The sequence below is a fragment of the Eutrema salsugineum genome, unplaced genomic scaffold (assembly GCF_000478725.1).
Source record: "Eutrema salsugineum unplaced genomic scaffold, Eutsalg1_0 scaffold_3, whole genome shotgun sequence".
NCBI classification, from domain to species: domain Eukaryota; kingdom Viridiplantae; phylum Streptophyta; class Magnoliopsida; order Brassicales; family Brassicaceae; genus Eutrema; species Eutrema salsugineum.
Window position 1 is genome coordinate 11369820 of NW_006256756.1, and position 21920 is coordinate 11391739.

General features: G+C 32.2%; 2 protein-coding genes across 3 annotated transcripts; both read right to left on the reverse strand.

Annotated features, from left to right (window-relative positions):
• Positions 1-667: 667 nt before the first annotated feature.
• LOC18014702 (F-box protein FBW2) lies at positions 668-3079 on the reverse strand. Of its 2 annotated transcripts, none has more exons than XM_024154266.1 (3): positions 2990-3079; positions 2047-2357; positions 668-1633 (listed from the first exon to the last, which is right to left on the reverse strand). In XM_024154266.1, exons 2-3 carry the CDS (start codon positions 2355-2357, stop codon positions 991-993), a joined length of 954 nt encoding a protein of 317 aa, XP_024010034.1. In that variant the 5' UTR covers positions 2990-3079; the 3' UTR covers positions 668-990. The 2 variants fall into 2 exon arrangements, with proteins under 2 accessions (XP_024010034.1, XP_006397241.1); XM_006397178.2 differs by having other exon boundaries at positions 2851-3004.
• Positions 3080-12517: 9438 nt separating this feature from the next.
• LOC18014594 (serine/threonine-protein phosphatase 2A activator) lies at positions 12518-14763 on the reverse strand. The gene is made up of 2 exons (XM_006397179.2): positions 13536-14763; positions 12518-12772 (listed from the first exon to the last, which is right to left on the reverse strand). The coding sequence occupies exons 1-2, from the start codon at positions 14690-14692 to the stop codon at positions 12763-12765; spliced, it is 1167 nt and encodes a 388-aa protein (XP_006397242.1). The 5' UTR covers positions 14693-14763; the 3' UTR covers positions 12518-12762.
• Positions 14764-21920: the final 7157 nt, after the last annotated feature.

Here is a 21920-nt window from a genome sequence, read left to right on the forward strand (position 1 = left end):
CTTCCATCTCCTCGTATCGTATGATCTTCGTGTTTATATGATTAGGGTTTGGATCGCTTCTAACTCAAGCTCTGATACCAAATATAATCGCATAAACAACTTGTAGAACTTTGTTAAGAGAATTCTTTATTAATGCTTATAAAACTTGTCTCAAAAACTAAACACGATAATCCCTTAACTCTCTCTCTTGTCTCTAATGCGACTTCATCAAAGATCTATTTATAGTGTTAGCACAAACTTTGCTAACTACTTTTTCTATTTTTTATTAGACTTAAATAACTCCTAAACTAATAATAAAATATTCCGTTCTTATCTTTAACAGACTTGTTAAAAACTTCTTGAGCCTTAAGTAACCAAAGCTTATCCAACAATTTTCACATTGAAAGTACACCATTATAAACTTGTGTGATCGATATCCTAACAAGCTTTTTCTTTTCAGATATGGTTTGATTCAAAACCGAAGGCCATAGAAGGTAGCAAACAAGGTCAGAAGTAAGTTATTATAAATGAGCTTGTGAAACTTTGATCTTGACTACAACTTTATACATGTAAATAAGTAAAAAGAAAGGTAAAGAATCCAAATAAAGTAGACCGAGTCATCATTTCTAATAAATGAGGGAAAGACATAAACCTACACAAAATGGCAGATAAGTAAAATGTTTCAATGTGAAGGGACCCCATCTCATTTGAATTCTTCCTCAATAGCTTGTACTTTTACATCTTCACTTCTTTTGTTTCTTATACATCAACTTGACATCTCCAATTCTATACATACACACATACATATATATCTGTAGATATATGAACCTCAACATGACTAAGTAAACAGAAACATTAAAGCCATGAACCGACCCGATTTAGATTAGAATAACACAAAGAAGTCACACGTTCAAGCACCATACATAGATTAAAGACACTGACACATAAGAGGCTAAAACCATTCCTCGAAGCAACTTTCATGTAGAGAGTTTGAACATAACAAGACCTGGTTCATGGAGATGGCGGCCAAATATGCGGTTCCAAGTCTATATTCACCCTATCCGCATTAAAATTATCGTCCCAACCATGCTCAAACTCATCTTCATAGAACTCTCCCATTTCACCATCCTCAAGAAACTCCCAAGCCAAGTAATCAGACCCATCTGAGAAATAATCCGAGCAGCAATCCTCCCAATCGTTTATCATGTCGTAGAATCCGATCACTCTTGGTCCCAACACTTTCATATCTGGAAACTTCTCTTTGAAGAACTTGTTATCAAGTTGCACGTCCCAACAGCCTCTAAGTTCCAAGAACTCAAGGAAATTGCAGCAAGATAAAATTTTGAGTACTCCTTCTGTGCTGACTCTGTGGTAAGCGATTTCTAACCGCTTCAGCTTCGGCATTGTGTTGGCGATCGCATAAGCTTCATCATCGTGAGAGACGACACTTGCTACATCCAACGGATGCATGTTTCTGCAGAATTCTATCAGTGATTTACAGTGTTTGCCTATGGCTTGTATCGCCTCCGGGCCTACTTTGCAGCAGTAGCTCAAGTCTAAAAAAGTGAGAGATGAAAGCTTTTCAGCTACGTTTACAACTCCTGAATTGCTCAGACCACTTCTTGGCACCTTCAAGGTTTTGAGTGAACCAGCACTTGCAAAAGAGCAAAGAAACATAGAAAAGTAAGAGTCATAAAATGATAGATACAATAACAAAGAATTTAGAAATCTTGTTGCTTCAGTCTCATCCATATACAATCTTGATTACACTGATAACCACTTAAAGCTTCAATCTCATCCAAATACAAACTTGATTACACCGATACCTAAGAAATTTACCCCCCTAGTGTGCAAAGTAGTCATCTTTAAGGCTAGTGACAGAGTTTTCGATTATATATTACTGCTTCAGTCTCAAAAAAATACATTACTAAGAGGCTAGAGTTTTTAAAAACCAGCTCCAGATAATAAACCACAAAGCTAAATTACGCCTATAATTGCTAAACCTTTCTTCTCAAATTGATCATAATAAGCCAGATTAAAGAGGAAATTAGGGAAACTGTAACTCACTGTTGTGCAATGAAGGAGAAGATAGAGTCATTTTGAAGGCCAGTGACGGAGAGTTTCCGCAAAGAACCAGAGCTTCTAAGTATCAACATCTGAAGCATTCGATCAAGATGATCGGCCTGGTGACAACGGTTACTCCACAGCTCAATGTCTATCTCTTGCCAGCAATAAGGTCCAGTTACAGCTCTGTTCCATGCTTTGCAAACCCTAGGAACCACTGTTAAGACCTCTTGAAGAGGTAAGTGACTAAAGATTAAGCCAAGAGCATCTGGGATTAGCTCATCCCAATGTCGATACTCACAATCTTCTTCCATCTACAAAGATCACACATATCTTCAAAATCCATGTATTTAAGAACACCATAAACAGAACGGCTTTAACTTTTTTAATTTACAAATCACAAAGTTTCTTCTTTTATATCAAGTTCCAAGCAGGGTTTAGACATAAATGAAGAAAACTCAAAGATCCAACAAACCCAGATGAACAAAGCAAACAAATACACAAAAAGACAACATAAAGTCTAAGTATCGATATAATCACTACTAACTTCTATAACTCAGCAGCTTCCACTGCAGAAGATCAGAAAAACAGAGATCTGAAAGAAAGGAAAAAAGCTGAAGAGCTCAAGAAGACAAGAACCAGTGATTTTGAAGCAGAGAAGTTACTAGAATTGGAAAGACAGCTACTAAAAAGAACAAAAAGGAAGACACTTTCTCTCTCTCACCCATAACAAATCAACAAGTGATACTCATGCTTAGAAAAACAGGACAATCTATAGAAAATATATAAAAAAGAAACTCTATTCACCAAAAATCGCTGCAGCTTCAAAATTCTTCTCCAGGTTTGGATTAGAGAGAAAAATTTCACCGTTTGTCCGCCACAGAAGCTTGGGTAAGAGAGAGAAAGAGAGAAAGAAAGAGAGAGACAGGAGAGAGATCTGACTCACCTAATCAAAGAGAGCATCAACAATTTACAACCAAACAACAAGAACAAAGCAACAATAGTAAAAACCCAGCGAGTAAATTCTTATGACAACAAAAGGGTCCCTCCAGAAGAAATTCCATTATTTAAAAACTGAGAAAGAAAAATAAAAAGAAAAGAAAGAAAAACAGTAGAAATGGATGAACAGAATAACCAGCAACAGTTTTTTTTTTCTTTTTTAACTTTAATTCCTCAATAAGCAAGCAAAAGAGAAACCCTTTTTACACGAATTCCGTACCTCATAATCCAATCTCTCTGATCAGAGTCCAACCTATAAAAATTAACATAAAAAACTCTTTTTTTTCTTTCTTAGCCACTCGGGAAAACGCAAAAGAGACAATAAAGTCAAGGTTTTCTTATTTTATTTTAACAGTAACAGTGTGTGTATGTGGCACTTTGACATTATTGCAAAGATTTGAGAGTTACTTCTAGGTGAAAAGAACCGACACGTGACGGTTAAAAGACCGGAAAGTAGAATACACGTGTCAGTAGATGTTATTGTGTGATTTCTGCCGACGTTGACTTTTTGACTATTTCCACGAGTTCCAAATATCTAGCTGAGTAACAGCGTGATCAGTACGAGAACCAAATCCCATTTTCGAACACAAAATGTAATTTTCAAGAATCAGAATCCGGTACTGTCAAGTCAAGAGATAAGATTGGGTCGGTCTTGTGTGTTAATTCAAATGTGATGGACACCTTAAACCTTTTTTGTAGTCTGAAAATCCATTAATGGATTAAAACCACGGACTCTCGAAGCTTCAATGTACCTAAAGGCGTTTACCTGTTCATCTGTTAGTTTATGCAGGATCATTAGATCATTAGATGCAGGGGCGGCTTTGGGGAGAGCGAGATGAAGCGCATGTCTCTGGCCACCCTATTACATGAATGTTGGGCCCCCAAATCGCAAATTTTTCTTTTCTACTTAAAATTTCTATTAGATTGTCTTCGACCTGATTTAATCTGCTCATCGTTCTCATCTTTGACAGGGACATTGATATAAACTAAGCTAAATACTGGATATTTATTTTTTGCCAAAAGGGTTAAAATATTAGTTAGGCCAATATAAATGTTGGGTATTAGATAATTAACCGATATGTAAAAGGATTATTTTCTAATCAAATTAGTGTTAACCCTAGATGTTGTAAATAGTCTAGTTAATCTCTTATCTTTGAGAGATAGAGGCGATTTCCGATTCCATTTGAAATTGGAAGCTTTACCAAATTTTTTGTAGTTTTTTGTTTGTTAATATTTCCGATTTTGATCGGATTTTCATTTCCGTTTATCGGATAATAAATTCCAACTTCGCTTACTTTTCCAGCTATGTCCAAACTCTTCCCTTTTTCGATTTCGTTGTTGGCTGTGCTTTCATCTTGTTAGAATTGCTGTTTTTCTTTCAAACTTTATTGCAAGTTTCCTTTTTTTTTTCAACAGCCTAAATATCTAGAACGGTTCGACAAACCAAACCGGTGGTACTGAGTTTACGGAAATAATATCATGAGAGTATACTCGAGCACTTCTTGCTAGGTTGTCTGCCTTCAAATTTTGTGCACGTTGGATATGCGATATCGAAAAAAAGTTGAACTTATTCTTCATCTTCACAATCTCCTCCAAGTGTAGATTAAAAGCTGGCCATTCTTTGGGTGTAGACACCGTCTTCACCACGTCAGAACAGTCTGTTGCAAAGGCTACAAACGTCTTTTGATTTTCTAACATACAGTGCATAGCCCATATAAGGGCTTCTAGCTCTGCATGTAGAGAAGTAAGACTACTCCTTACATTTTATGCTCTCATTGTAATTTCCCTTGTTCCGTCTTTCAAAAAATACCACCCTAAACCTGCAACTACATCCATATCCTTCCAAGAGCCATCAATATAGCACCACCATCCATCATACTCCAATGGTACTGACAATTCCGCTGTATGACCAGAATTCGCAGATGGTAATTCCTGTTCGGATATTTGAGCCTCTTCTCATAATTCTGCTTCAATTTCTGCTATTTTTAATGTTATTTGCGGATCTATATCAATGTTCGAGAACACTTTCTCATTTCTTACCTTCCAAATGTACCAAGCAATCCATGGAAATTGTGTATTTTTCTCTTTTGGAAGTCGCCAAAATAGGTGATCAAAATTTGAATAAAACCGATGTCATTGGAAAACTTCCGGGGGTGTTGGTATCTGCGATAAAGCCCAGATTTGTAAAGCAGGTGGGCATTCAAAAAGAGTGTGGTTTATAGGTTGAACTAATAGGGATTCCTTGAATAATTTCCACATCAGCTTGCTCAAAAATTGCTTTTATTAATCCCATGTTCCATGAATTTGTCCCAGGGTCAATCAGATGATTAACCATAAGATTCGGGTAAAAATTAATACCCTTACAAGTGGCTGATCTCGGGCGAGGAGAAGGTATCCAAGAATCATTCCATACTGAGATAGAACATCATGAACCAACTCTTTTGATTAGCCCTTTATTAACCAGAGATCGAGCTGAGATTATACTTCGCCATCCATACGACGGTGAGTATGATCGTATTGGGTCCAAAGGAGTAGTGTTCCTGAAGTATCGTCCCTTAAACACCCGTGCAAATAAGGACTCAGGTTTTTCTATTAACCGCCATAATTGTTTTGCCAATAAAGCCGTGTTGAAATCCTCCACATTTCGAAATCCGATTCCCCTTTCCTTTTTATTTCTACACATTTTTGTCCATGCCAAATAATGCATTCCTCGTTGTTGTCTATTCATACTCCACCAATATTTTGCCGCTGCACTAGTTAATTTTGCCGTTGTGGATTTAGGTAATCGAAAACATGACATGACAAAAGTGGGCATTGGGGATGCCACAGTTTTCAGTAAAACTTCTTTGCCCCCTTTTGATAGTAGTCTTGAGGTCCAGCTATTAACCCGATCATAAAAGATTCTTGTTTTGGCTCCCCCCATGCTTTCTGGGATACCAAGATAAGATCCTGTTCCTCCATCTCTCGTAATTCCTAAAATTTGCTTTAGTTCCTGTTTAGTTTCCTCTGGAACCGTGTGACCAAATTGGACCGAAGATTTTTCAAAATTTATTTTCTGACCCGAAACACCTTCGTACTGTCATAGTATGCTCAGAACCTTTTGACACTCATCCTTATTTGCTTTGCAGAAAAATAAACTATCATCCGCAAAAAATAAATGGGAAACTGATGGACTTGCTCTTGCAATCCTCAAACCCGTCATTAATTTTTCTTTCTCTGCTTTTTTAATATTTGCTATTAAAACTTCCGTACATAGTATAAACAAGTATGGTGATAGTGGATCTCCCTGACGGAGTCCCCTCCCTGGCTTTATTTGTCCCCTTAGCTGTCCATTTAATAGAACTTTATACCGGACAAAAGTAATACACCGCATCATCCACATTATCCATTTTTCCGCGAAGCCGAGTCGTCTCAATAGGTTTTCAATAAAAGACCATTCCACTCTGTCATAAGCTTTACTCATATCCGTCTTAATTGTCATAAATTTACTTCTGCATGATTTATTGGTTCGTAATCCGTGAAATATTTCTTGTGCTATCAAAATGTTATCCGAAATAAGACGTCCAGCCACAAAGGCTGATTGAGTTTCCAAAATTAGATCAGGTAAAAGTCGTTTTAAACGTTGACATAACACCTTCGAGATTATCTTATAACCTACATTACATAAACTAATTGGCCGTAATTCTGTCATCCTTGTGGGTCTTTCTGTTTTTGGGATTAGACAAATATTTTTCATATTTAACCTCTCGCCATAAACTCCGGTGTCCAAAAAACCGTTCACTAGATTCACTATATCCATCTTGATAATATGCCACGAACGTTGGTAGAAAAGTGATGTCATTACGTCTGGCCCTAGAGCTTTTTCTGGATTTATCATAAATAGTGCACTGCGTACCTCCTCCTCCGTGGCCATTGCCGTAAGCATCGACTTACCAATATCTGTAATTAATGGTTTTATCTCCCCCAATGCTTCCTCAAAATCCAATGGGCGAATTGAAGTAAATAAATCATCGAAATACCTCACTGCCACCTGTTCAATCTCCTTCTCCGAAGTTACCCAAGTGCCTACCGCATTATGTAGCCCAACAATTATGTTTCTTGTCCACCGTTGTTTCACTTGCGCATGATGAAATTTTGTGTTTTTGTCTCCATATTTTGCCCATTGAATCCGACTTTTTTGTTGCCAAAATAGTTCGTCATCCCTATATGCTTCCTTTAATTTTTTTGAGGCCTCTTTTGATTCCTCTTCTGTCTGCATGTCATCATTTTGGACATCCTCTAATGTCTGTTTTAATTCACTAATTTTATCCTGCCCATATGGCCGAAGATTATGTCTCCATCTAGATATTTCTCGCCGGCAGTTCTTAATCTTATCCACCAATGAAACCTCATCTTCTCCATGATTTAATTCCCATCCTTTAGATATAGAATCCATTAAACCTTCTTGCCCGAGCCATATTTTGTTAAATCTAAATTGTGCTCTTTTCTGAAGAATTTTATTCTCAATTGTGGCTACAATTGGCCTATGGTCCGATCCAATCATTGCTAAATATTCAACAAAAGAATGTGTGAAAATATCATGCCAATTTTCATTGGCTAAAGCCCGATCTAATTTGCATCTAACAACTGTTGAGTTCCTTCTTCCTCTCCAAGACATAGTATTTCCAAGGCACGAGAATTCTAGAAAACCACAATCCCGTATCATCGTATTAAAACATACAAAAGTGGAAGCGTGTCTTAAATTACCACCTTGTTTATCATTATTTCCAGTTCTCTTTTTTTTTTTTGGTCAAACCAGTTATCTCATTTAAATCTCCAATTATTATCCACGTTTCCGTTCTGGTAAGACTTATTCTTGTTAGCCGTTCCCATCGATCTCGAAACTTTGTTACCGGGTTACCGTAAATAAAAGATAGAAACACTTTTTTCCGAGAATTTTTGCTTCAACATCAATAATTCTATTGTTTGAAAATAATATAACAATATCAAAAGAATTATCATAAAATAAAGTAAGTCCACCACTTGCCCCGCATGGTCCAACCGTGTACAAATTATTATACCTGAAATGAAATTGAAATTATTGCAAAAAAAGAAAAATTTTGCTTAGTTTCTGAAAGAAATAAAAACTCGGGTCTATGCTTCTTCCAAATTTTCTGGAGATAGCTTATTGTCCACTTACTCCCAAAATCCTGACAATTCCAGCTAAGTATTCTCATCTAACACTCGAGATTTTGTACTTTTCTGTCCACCTTTTGGGTTTGATGGGCCCTTCATAGACTGTTTTTCCAAGGAGAAACCAACACTTGAACCATCTTTTTTTTAGTGCTTCCTCCGATGAAAGCTGGGTTACCTTTTAGCGTCTTCTTCTTTGGGCCTTCCTTGGGCCCATCATTTTCCACCTCAGCCATCACTTCCACGTCCATAGCCAACTCTCGTCCCCATATCGTTTTGTAGCTCGGAATCCATTTTGGCTTACGTATCCTCCGTAGGTAGCTTTCGTCTCCTACGACGGTGACGTCCATAAGATCCAGTTTAGGCAACCCAGATACAACACTCTCGTGGCTCGGATTTAACCTAGGATCGGACACTGTTTAGCTACTTTAGCGTTACCGCATTGAGATTTGGATGAATGAGAGAATCATTTAAAATCGAAATCCTTTAACCTAAAAAACCTAGATGTCATTGATCATGGGGTCCCTTTTCGATGGCCCTCTTCACCCAGCAAGGTGACTACTCAGACATGGCTGAGCTTGACAACATCATCATTGGTTTTGAAATAGAAAAGCAGTAAAGTAAAAGAGATTGCATAAACTGAATAGATAGATGAAAAGAAAGAACAAAGGTTCAAGAGAAAAAATATATATCTCCCTAATCTAAACCTAAGAAACAAAAGTTTGGTGTCTCCCTATCAAGGGGAAAGGAGCACACACGAAATTAGGTCTTCTAAAATAAATATTTATAGGTCTCCAAGTTTTTCTGGTCGTCCTTAGGGCTTCTTGTGAAGAGAAAATGAGTTGGGCTTGAAAACAGGCCATTGGGCCGTTTATGGGCTTGTCGCAGAAACAAGTCTCTCCAGGCCTGGTAAATGCTGGTCCACCGTGTCTGGAGGCTCTGAGGCGTGGCCAGGATGTTCTTCACCGCGGTCACAAGCTCCTAGGCCGCGGTGATTGGTCTATGATCTCCAAACTTCATTCATTCTCTTGCTTCTTTCGTGAGATTGCAGAACATGTTTTCAGTAAATTGGAAATAACTTATGATCCAACCGTTAGATTGATTTTACTCCACTGTATTGGAAAGCTGGTTGTGTCCTCTATATTGTATCCAAATTTGAGCTTGATCAGACGGTGAAAAGGTCTTCATCGGATGTGAAACTTCTGACGGTCTGAAATTGGCCAAAAGTGAATTTTTCTCCAATTTGCATTGCTTTTGCCTAAGAAACTTGAAAAGTCTTTTAAAACTCCAAAACATGGAAAACACTTATAAAACCTTCAAAACTGATTGAAAACACCTGCATAAGATACTGAAAGTGATCCATAAATATGGTCAAAATCATGTGTTATCAACTCCCCCAGACTTAAACTTTTGTTTGTCTTCAAACAAAACCAAAGATCTAAATCTAGTAAAGAGGTTTGAAAATCGCAGGAACTAACAAAATCTCAGAGACCATGCTTCTAAACCAAAGTTAGTCATTATGCTCAAATCAAGGATAGTCTAGAAAATTCTCACCAAAATACAGGCATAACTAGTCCGTTGATCCGTCATGCGAAAGTCTAGACACTTAAACCTATCTTCCAGTCAACTAGCTCTTAACATTCATTTATAAGTTCCAGTGGTTCTCATCAAAGGACTTTAGTAAAGCAATCAAGGCTAGGTATTCAAAATGGCTGTTTAAAGGGTGAGGTTCTAAGTGTTTAGGGTTACCTTTTTCTGGAGAGACAAGACATTATGCAAAACAGCAAGAGAGGATGGAACTGTTGATGCCCCCACAGTTTCCAGTCACATTCTTCTTGCCTTAAGATTCTTGATCTCCTTTCTTCAGGTTCTCCTTATAACTCCCCCAGACTTAGATTTTTGTCCAGGTTTTAAAACCAATCCTCACAGATAAATACTTGTAGCCTTTGCTTCCAATGATTTCGGCCATCCTAGACTCTTTAGGCTTTTGGTTTCCTTTCCTTTAATTTTTATTTTCTTTTTTCTTTTTTCGATTTTTTTTTTTTGAAAGGGGAAACCGCCTATTGACATAGAGTCTTATGAGCACGAAATTTACCTTTATGAATGAGTTTTTTGAGGCACCATTAAGCTTGATAGGATTGCTGATACTCTTCTTTCCCAAATTCCTTAAGTCCTTCTCTTGAGTGACTGAAAACCATGTTGTTCCTCCCTCTCTGGCGTTTTTGCACATATCTGCCAAAAGAGTTAAAGAGAGAATGCATGAAGTTTAAAATGATGGTTTTGGGTAAAGGTGGTACCAGCTAAGGATGAACTGGCCATCTAGGAAAACAAAGAGTGGTAACAATGATGTAAAGATGTCCTAGATGTGTATCATGATGCCTGCTAAAACCAATGATGAGAAAATTAGATGTCAAGATTATGTTCAAGTAGAATGAGCTAGTATATCCTGGCAGAAAAGATCTTCATGAATAGAAATCCTCTGGTGGGAGTTCGTAGTGCAAGTACTCTAGTTACTGCCTAGTCTAGTACTAACCACAAAAGAAACTAGCATGTAAAGTCTAGAAGCACATGAGTCTTATTCATCATAGTTTTGATTTTGGTGTTCCTGTTTTTGAAATCAGAGTTCATGTTTTTGAAAAACTTTTGAAAACTTTTTATGAAAGACCTTTTATTGAAAAACAAACTCGAAACAAACCAAATTTTATTAGTAAAGGATGAACATCCTCCCCCAGACTTAAATCACACTGTCCCTAGTGTGAAAAAGTTGGTGAGAAGATGGTAAATAAAAACAAAGAGTCTAATGAAAAGAAAAGAAAACTATGTAGAACCGTGGGTATGATGAGGTGATGGATGGGCGCCTATGTCTCATGGCTGCTGTCTATCTCTGTGGTAGAGGAATCATCATCATACATGTGGTTCTTCACATGAGCTTCTTCAGCATAATGCTCATGCGAAGTGCTCAGGTAAGTTCCATGACCTGCAAAACAGAATTCTTGAGACCAAGAATGAATGATGCTGTATTTTGAATCAATTTTAATGAGCAAAGATGTTCATACAGCTATCTCAAACACATTCAAATGACAAACAAACTGTAATTGCAACAAACATTGCAAAATCTGGCAATTCCTGGTCAAGTTCGATTTATTGATGTCCAACACATGAGATTTCTAAATCAAGATGATGTTAATGCTCACTCATATGTAATCTAATCTGGTTTTCTATCAACAAGGACCAAAAAAATCCAGAATTGTTAAGCTGAATCAAACAGTTCTTCAAATTTTGATTTTCTCAAGTGTGCAAATCTCAGATTTCGAAAATCACAAATCTATGGGTCTAGGTGTTACAACATGCAATTTAACTTCCTAGAAGTCTAGTCTTGAGCTCAAAGACAATTTACAACCATCCTAAGGTGAATTCCTACTGATTCTAAAAAACTCTAAATTTGAGTTCATATGAAAAAGTGAGAAATTTGGATCCATATCTTGATGAAAGTGTGATGTGATGATAGATTTGGAATCTCCTTTGAAAAAGAGTGAGACAGCATTGAAAATTTGAAAAGAAATTGTTAAGTTTGAAATCTTGTCTTTTCGCAAAGTCTCCAAACTTGTTGGGGAAGATGAAGAAAAAGACATTTTAATCTTTGAAATTGTCAAGTTTGAAATCTTATCTTTTCTAATATCGTTTTATATATTTTGTACCTTGTTTGGGTTTGCAATTCCCTCATTTGGACTTTGTTTCCAAATGATGAGGTCGACTGACTTTGTGTATCTCAACATAACTAAAAAGTGTATCATGCTTAATCTAACTGGAATTTGGCGTGGTGAGAAAAAAAAAAAGATTTTTGCTGTAAGATATCTAGTGAAACTGTCCTGGAATTGCGAATTTATCTCAGCCGTATCTCAGCCGTATCTCAGCCGTATCTCAGCCTTGTATCCGTCTTTCTATTTGAATGAAATTCATTGGGAAACAAAAAGAGTTTGAACATATACACATTGAGAAGTCTCAGTTTGATTTAAAAATTTTATTGGGGATTTATTGGGGATTCATTGGAGATTAATTGGGGATTGATTGTACAGATGTTTTCGGTTAGTTAAGTGTGTCATATACCCTTTGGTTTCCATTATTTATGGCATTTTCAACATTTGTGTCTGAATAGGCTTTTGAATATCCTTAAAGAACATGTCTTATGCATTCTGTATTTGTTGTTAGATTTGTGAGACTTATCTGCAGCATAGGCCACTCTATTATGTGTAAGTCCACTCTACATCATTGTGGGGCACTACATGAATTATGCCATTGATACTTTTAAAAGTAAAAGCCAGAGGGTAATCATCAAAAAGAAATTGTAAAGTTTCAAACGCAGAGGATACAATACGAAGCTAGCATAATCGTAGCGCGGCATAAAAACTATCCCACCGACCTCAAGGAACACCGTAAAATAAACCTTACGTATCAGATACATTCAAAAGCAAAGACATCTCTCTCTATTAAGCCACCACAAGGAAGAGAAATCGCTGTCCCTGCTTTGATGTATTGCGCTAGAGTAAATCACTCTTCCCTGCCAACAAGATTTTTGAGCAATCAAAATCAATTACATTCCAAGAACCTAAGGAACTTAGCTAGAGATGTTAGCTAGGTGTGCCAAATAACATGCTGTCTTAGTCTTATGTTCATGTCTATTGAAAATGGGAAGCAAATTTGGGTAGCGAATGGCCCTGCAAACGATATTGTGATCCGCTCAGTTTAATTTTCAGAATGTGATACTTAATACGTTTCTTGTTAATGATCATGATCATACCTGTGAAACCGCATAATCGAAAATCTGTCAACAGAAAATGTAACTCAATCTACAAACTAAAAGTTTCTCTAGCTAACAAGATTTGCAGCAATACAATCAAGAAAGCTACTGCTTCCATCAAACTCACTAAACTATCTACCCTGAATCTACCTAAATCTCAAAACATCGTCACAGATCAAGATCATACACATCTTTTCATACATGTGAAATCGCATAATTGACAATCTGTCAACAGATAATGTAACTCAAATCTGCAAACTAAAAGTTTCTCTAGAATCAAGAAAACTACTGCTTCCCCATCAAATTCACCAAACAATCTATCCTGAATCTGCTAAACACTTAAAACATCTTCCCAGATTAAGATCATACATATCAAATGTTGTTCCAGATATCAATCACTCTCGGGATATAGATAATCCAATCCACAAACCACATTAAAGAGCCAAAGGTCTCTAATGTCTAACATTAAATATAATATGATAGTGAGAAGCTACAAACGAGATAAAGGAAAGAAGAATCATACCATTTGATAAGCCAGCCAAAGAGGAAATGCTGCATAATGGGGACTTTCTCGAGCACTTCCATTTTGTACATCTTGAGCAAACCGCTATTCACCTTCTTCCAGTCTGCTACAGTACCGCTTATATCATCGAGCAACGGCGAGTGCTCGAAGAACAAACCTTTCTTTACCTTCTTCACATACGCGATACAAGACAAGTACATGTACTCACTAGAGAAATTCTCCAGAATATCGTCGTTGTGAATCGATTTCGGTTTCATATACTTGTGATCAATCAACTGTGAGCTCCCAAATATGAAAGGCAAGAAATGGTAATCATCAAGTCCCCAAACTCCATGAGATCCAGCAGGTTCTAAGCAATAAACCATCTGCAATTTTCGCATCAATTCAAGGTACTTGACGAAAACCCTAGCCACCACACCGTGATAATCTTCCTCCTTGATGATCCCCATCCTCGCTAAGCAATACAGCCACGCCGCGAAATTCGTCTCGTGTCCTGTTCCGTAATCGATTCTGCTTCCGTTCCCAAAGCTATCGAAGAAGTAAGGAACGATCTCGATCGTAGATCCTTTAAACTCATCGGGAAGAAACTCAAGGATAAGCGATTCGCCTCTCTCAGCGAGCCGCTCGTGCCATGACCTAAACGAGATGTTACCGTATCGAGACGACATTTGAACAGGAGGAATCTCGTCGATCCATTGCAACAAGGTCTCGAGGATTGAAACTATGGCGGCAACGGTAGGCGAGACATGACAAGGATCTGAGATTTTGTGTCCAGCGATCGATTCTGATAGAGAAACGACGAATCCTAGGAAGTTCTTAAAGGAGGCTGATTCCTGGAAACGGCGGATATCGTCGGGGGAGTGGATTCTCTTGACGGGGCATTCGAATTGATATGGCGGAGAGACGACAGGGACTTGTTCGGCGTGAGGAACGGGGGTGAGAATGATTGCTTGAGAGTTGTGTGGAAGGTTGATCGCCGGAGCTCGGATCGGGCGATAGTTCGGTGGCGGTGACATCTCCGGTAGTGAAGCTAGAGGTGGCGGTTCGGAAATCGTTGGTCCGCCGCACTTAGTACAGCAGCCAGATGGAGGATAAGCGGAGGACGGAGGCTCGGAGGGGGATTTCTCCGGCGTGTGTTGGTGCTTTGGAGGTTCCATTTCGCAGTTTAAGGAGGCTCAAAGGTGAAAGAAAGAAAGGGTTCATAAAAGTTGCTTAGTAGTGGAAAACCATTTTTAGGGAGATTTTGTTTAATAGGCTTTGATTGGTAATGCAAAACCATTTATTTAGCTTGAATGAAGGGTTTAATTTATTGATAACTCTTCTTCATTCAATTTATTGATAACTCTTTTTTTTTTTGTCGATTATTGATAACTCTAAAATGTTATCAATCATAATTTTTTTTTTGGGTTCAATATCAATTATAATTCAAAATCAAATAAAATTTATCACTACAACATATTATAGTATGATCCATGTTACGCCCTATACGAAAAAAATGATCAAAACCAATCTGAACTAATGGTACAATTTTCTACCCCGAATAACTGAAATATTCAAATTTTATATCCAAACTATTGAATATAGGCTAAATTCAATTTTGACTGTAAATCTGTTAATCAACCCGTTAAATTTGCTGACTCAACAGTTCTACTCAGCTGTTGCATCAGCTAAAACGTCCAAAAATACTGAGTCAGCTATCACGTCACCTGTTATTAAATTTTCTAAACATTTTTCATTATTTATATATTTTTATGCTTAAATTTTTGATATTCTATCAATCTTTGTTAGATAAAAATGATTCTATTTAGATCTCAATTTTTTATGTTGTACATTTGTTTTTATAAACATGAGTTAAAAATATATAATTAACTTATTTTTTTGAAAATATATATTTTAAAAATATAAATTTTATATACAGTTAAAACTCTATAAATTAATAATTATTAGGACCTTCATATTTTATTAATTTATAGATTTCAATCAAAAATTATTTTTTATTATTTTTTATTAATTTTAAAATATTTTTTTTAAAAATATTATTATCTTTAAATAATTATTTCTAATATTAAAAATGAATTTTCAAAATACTTTAAGTTAAAATAACTAAAAAATATCACTAAACTCATATTTTGATAGATTATCTCATTTATATGTTTATATCAGATATTATTTATAATAATTATTAATTTATAATATTAATGGGATCATATATTTATAATATGAATTGTGTTAAAATTATTATCTTATCGAATTGTGTTATATTTTGAACCAGCCCCATCTCGAAAACATGAAAAATTATTAATTTATAGTATTTATTAATTTATCAAGTACTAATTTATAGAGTTTCTACTGTATATATATCTATTATATTAAAACAGAAGCACATTTAGTACTTGCTTCCAAACACTCCCAAAATTTTTTAAAAAATATTTTGGGAAACAATTTTAAAATTCTCCTACATTATTGTAATATTATTTAAAAACATCTTTTCTTTTTTATTTAAAAAAATCCGAAAATTAGATATAAATTTAGATAACTAAAGATTTTCTTAAATATAGGTCATATTTAATTTAAAATTCAAACTATTTTTGTAATTAAATTTAATTCTAAAAAATGATATAATTTAAATTATTTTATCTATTCTATTAAAATAGAAGCACTTTTAGTACCTGTTTCCAAACACACCTAAATGTTTTTATAACATTTATTTTATATTATAATTAATTTCGAAAATTGGTTACTAATTTAGATATTGTTAGATTTCTTTACATTTAGGTTATATTTAATTTAAACTTTAAATTTATACGAAATTTTTATTAATTAAATTTAATTACGAAAATTAAGAATCAATTTAATTTAAAATTCAATAAAATTATTAATAATTTTTATTACAAAATTAGATAATAATTTTAATTACTTTAGAATTCCTTAAATACAGGTTAGATTTAATTTAAAATTTTGAATTTAAATAATATTTTATATAATAGTACTAATGGTAAAAAAATATTTTATATTTATTGTTTATCATAATCAATCCGCCTAAAACATCAAATATTTAATCTTGGTAAATATTTATATTTTACAATAATATGATAAAGTAAGTTAAATTTATACAATTATAATAACATCTTATACAGGTTAGTTTATCAAAACATTTAAGATATTAAAAAATAATTTGAGATAACTAAACGGACGGGTTAGCTAATTCATAGATGTATATATTGTTTATGTGTAAATCTAAATTTACATAATAATAAAGTTCATAATTAGCATTATAGATCAATATATATTTAATTAAATCATATTCTTATTCTACTAATATATAAATCTATACTATTTAAAGTTAAAATATAATAACAAAATTTTTGAATTAAAAAAATAAATAATAAAAATAAATTCTATTAAAAAATTATATTAAAAATAAAAATGAAAAATTCCCGTGCGGATGCACGGATTTAGAATCTAGTACTTCTTTAATTATAGGTCAGATTTAATTTAACATTTGAAAATTTAAATAATCTTTTTAGAAAAACAAATATGATTTAGAGAATACCTTATTGTATTTTTTAATCATATTCAATCAGAATAAAATTTCATGTATTAAAAACTAATAAATATTAATATTATATGGTAATTTGATGGGGTGGATTAGATTTTTTTTTATAATTGCAGTCTTATATTCAAAACATGCAAGATATTAAGATAAATATTATTTCAAAATTAGTAAATAATTATACTATATAGTAATATGACGGACGGGTTAGAATTATGGTTTAGTAACTACAGTTTTTTGGATTAATAGAATGAGTGAGTTAAAAATATATTTTTATAATAACGGTTTTTTTCGATTAATAGAATGATCGGGTTAAAATTATGTTTTTATGATCATGGTCATAAACTCATAATATAGTAGAAAAAATTAAAAAAATAAATTATATCTAAACACAAAAATAAATCTTTGTTATTTATTAAAAAGTTATATCTATAAAGAAAACATAAATATTATTATAAATTTTGATTAAAAAAATTTCTTGTGCAGATGCACGGGGTAAAATCTAGTACTATTTAAAGAAAAGCACTTTTTTCTCCAAACAGAATTTTTTTAGTTTTCTACTATTCTGTTTTCGGATAACTACTATTTCTGTTGCCAAACAAAAATTTTACTTTGATTTATCTGTTTTATTTATTTTCAAAAATTAATAAAATAATATAATTGAATCTTATCTTTCAAATTAATTCCAAAAAATTTTAAATTTTAATTCAATTAGTTTAGATTTTTTTAGATATAGTTAGGATTAATTATCAAAATTCCAAAAATTAGTTGTTATTCTTTTTCTATAAATATCCAAATTTAAATAATATTTTTATAATGATAAATATGATAAATGATATATTATTATATATTTTTTCATAATCAATCATTTTAAAATTTTAAATATTAAAATAAAAAATTATGATAATATGAACGGATGAGATAAAATTATATTTTATATTTATAATCTTTTGGATTAATTAAATGGACGGGTTAAAATTGTGTTTTTTATAATCATGGTCAAATTTATTAGAAATTAGATTTTAAAATAAATTTTATCTAAACCCAAAATAAATTTGTATCATTTATTATAAAAATATTATATCTGTAAAAAACATAAATTATATTATAAAATAGATTAAAAAATAAATTTTCCGTGCAAATGCACATGGTATAATCTAGTAACCTATTATATCACTAAAAAAAGTTTAGTTAAATTTCTAATGACATATATTGCTAATGTGGATGCTTCTAATTGGTTTAAGTTATTGGAAGTTAACATTTGTTTTCTTGGTTTAAGCATTCAATCAAGATACGAGACTATATTCATCAATATAAAAAATCTCTTTAGAAACCCATCAAAAATTTCTCAGGTGGTTTAATTAACATCCAAAAAGCTCTATCAAACATGTTTTCTTGTGAAAAAACGTCTTTGCATTTTTTATTACTGTAATTTTAATTTTCAGTCGAATAATATAAATAGTTAAATATATAGTCGGTTCGATTCCAAATTTTATTTTAATTTGGTTCGAATTTACAAGTTTTAGTTAATATAATTTAATGTGTCAGAATTTTTTGGCAGTCTTAAAAGTCATTTTTTTAGCAGTCCTTTGTTTTTTTTCTAAAGTAACTAATAGAGGCTTTAAGAGTTATTCTTTCTCTCTCGCGACTTTCTTCTTTTTTGTTTGTTTTTTGATTTTATCTTATCAAATTAATTTGAATCAAATATAAAATAGAAATTTTATTTGAATGGTAAAAATGAAAATACTTAAATTTACAAAAACATTAATCATGCTGAACATTACATGATGAACAAAAAAAATGTTCTATTCAAACGTGCATAATTTTTTAAAATAATAATTTTTAGAAATTTCAAATATCTATTATATTAAAACAGAATCATTTTTAGTGCTTGCTTCCAAATACTCCCGAATTTAAAAAAAAAAATCTGTTTGGAAACAGTTTTAATATTGATCAAATTTAATATAATTTAAATAAAAATCATTTTATTTTATATTTATATTTAATTCTGAAAATTAGTTATTAATTTAGATATTTTAAGATTTTCTTAAATATAGGTCATATTTAATTTAAATTTCAAATTGTTCAAATTTTGAATAATTAAATTTTATTACGAAAATTTAGATTCAGTTTATTTTAAGATTCAAAAAATCAAAAAAAATTATAATTAATTTTTTTACGAAAATTTAGATAATTTTTAATTATTTTATTTTTTTATAAATACAGATTAGATTTAATTTAAAATTTTGAATTTAAATAATAGCGCAAATGGTAAACGATTATCTTATTGTATTTTATCATAATCAATTAGTATAAAATACCAAATATTTAAGATTAAAAATATTTATATTATACAATAATATGATGGAGCTGATTAGGGTTATGTATTTATACTTAACGTCATATACGGATTAGTTTATTCAAACATATAAAATATTAAGATGATTTGAGGTAATTAAACAAACCGATTAGCCAATTTATAGATATGTACATTTTTATAATATCACAAATGGTAAATGAATATCTTATTATATTTTATTATAATCAATTGGTATAACATATCAAATAATTAATATTTGTAAATATTTATATTATACAATAATATGATGGAGCAGATTAAGGTTATGCATTTATAATTATAGTTTTATACGGGTTAATTTGTCCAAACATGTAATATATTAAAAAAGAATTTGAGGCAACTAAACGGACGAATTAGGCAATTCATAGATATATAGATTGTTTGTATAAATCAAAATCCACATAATAATAAAGTTCATAATCAACAGTAGATTGACATATACTTAATTAACTCATACTCTTATTCTGCTAATATACAAATCTTTACTATTTATAAGTTAAAAATGATAACAAAATTTCTGATTTTACAAAAAAAAAATAACAAAAAAATTATATCTAAACAAACAATAAATTAAAATTATTTTAGAAATAAAAAAATTTTGTGCAGACGTATGGTATTAGAGTTTAGTTCTATTTAAGTTTTGAAAGATTTTTCATTATTTTAGTAACTAGAATAGGAGATAATTTCCAGAATGATCTAGTTTTATTTTAGCCAGACTAGAAGGGTCTATTCAACACCACCTCTCCAGCGACCGGTATATGGTCGTTAAGACTATTTGTTTATTTGTCCTTGAGACTCAGATCTGAACTTGATTTATTTTTAAAATATCACATAGATTCAAACGAATCAATTATCAACATTTAGTATTTTTCTATATCTCATCATCTTCAAATAATAAAATAATATTAGTTTAAATTTTTATTATATAAAAAAGAATATTTTAAAGTTAGTAAGTTGCCAGATCGCAACACTTGTTAAATACTCGATCAGATTTTAACATATGTTTAAGTATATTTTAGTTAATTTTATTTAAAAATAAAATTTATAGTTGGTTCTTAATCGTGGGTAAAAAAATAAGTTAAGATTAACAAAAAAAAAATATATACAAAAGGAAAATGAATAAAATCATAGTTCATAAAAACAAAAACAAAAACTATAGTGCACGATGGTTACCTTTTAGGCTTTTACATAAGAAATGAGAGAATAAATTGTGAGCGGTGGGACAATGATTTTGCTACGAGAAATTGAAAACGATTCGGCAGGAAAAAAAAAAAAAAAAAAAAAAAACCGCGTGCGTTACCAAACCGTCCCTACCAATCACCGACCCATGAGCCCCAAGATGATCACGTGACCATCGCGCTACCTACACTTGTCGAAATTAGGCAAATCCACCGAAAAGACTTAAAAGAATCCATCCACCACCATGCCCTTTGTTTTTTAATTCATGTTGTTGGGATTTCTAAGTTCGGCCTTCTACAATCAATTACGTATTAATTATACTTTGATTGTTAACTTATTTAATTGCATTCTTTTGTGTTAACAAGCTGTCTTTGGTTGCTCTTGTATTGAGTAAATATTTTTGGTACAATCAGCAATATGTCTAAAATAGTTAAAAGTCCAGGCGACAAGATTTGAGTTAATGATTATGATTGAATTTACGTCTAAAATAATCTTAAGCTAGTCAAATTTACGTCTAAAATAATTTTAAGTTAGTCAAAGTTTTACGGGTTCACAGTTTTTTTTATTGAGCTTTTAACCGTGAGAGTATTGAGCTTTTGATCCATGATTTTTCCCTTTACCTGAAATTAGATTTTAAATATTTCAATTAAAAAATTTACTTTTGTTCCAAAAAAGCACTGAACCCGTTATAACCTCTACATCATAGGATATCTATTATATTATTTGCAAAGTGATTCGGATTGTGTTTCAAAATTAAGATTCTTGTGTTGTTTTGATTAATGAAATCATTAATTATTATTATTTTTTTCTATCGTTTTGGTGGAATGTATTAAATTATATTTGTGTCATTAATAAAAATACTCTATTTTAATTGATTAGTTGATTATTCTATAATTAAAAAAGAAAATCTAATTAAAAATAATAATTCCATAGTTATATCATAACAAAACACGGACCAGAGCCCATGAAAGAAAATAAATGGTCTAATACCAATTTTTATCGATAATAAAATATATACATAGCTGCTGATTGTTAATAAAAAAATAACACAAACTGTGTTGGTTAGTGATATGAATTCTCATCTCATAGGAAGCAAATTCGAACCTTGGACTAATTTAATCATTTTTTTTTCAGATTTTTCTCTTTTTATAATCAATTTATCTGTTTTAATTAATAAAAATACAAATACATTTGCTTAATTATCACATTTAGAAAATGGATTTTTTATGTATTAAAAAGGAAAACTGACTTTTTGTTGGTTTGTTTAAATTACAAAGTTATTTTCTTTTACGTT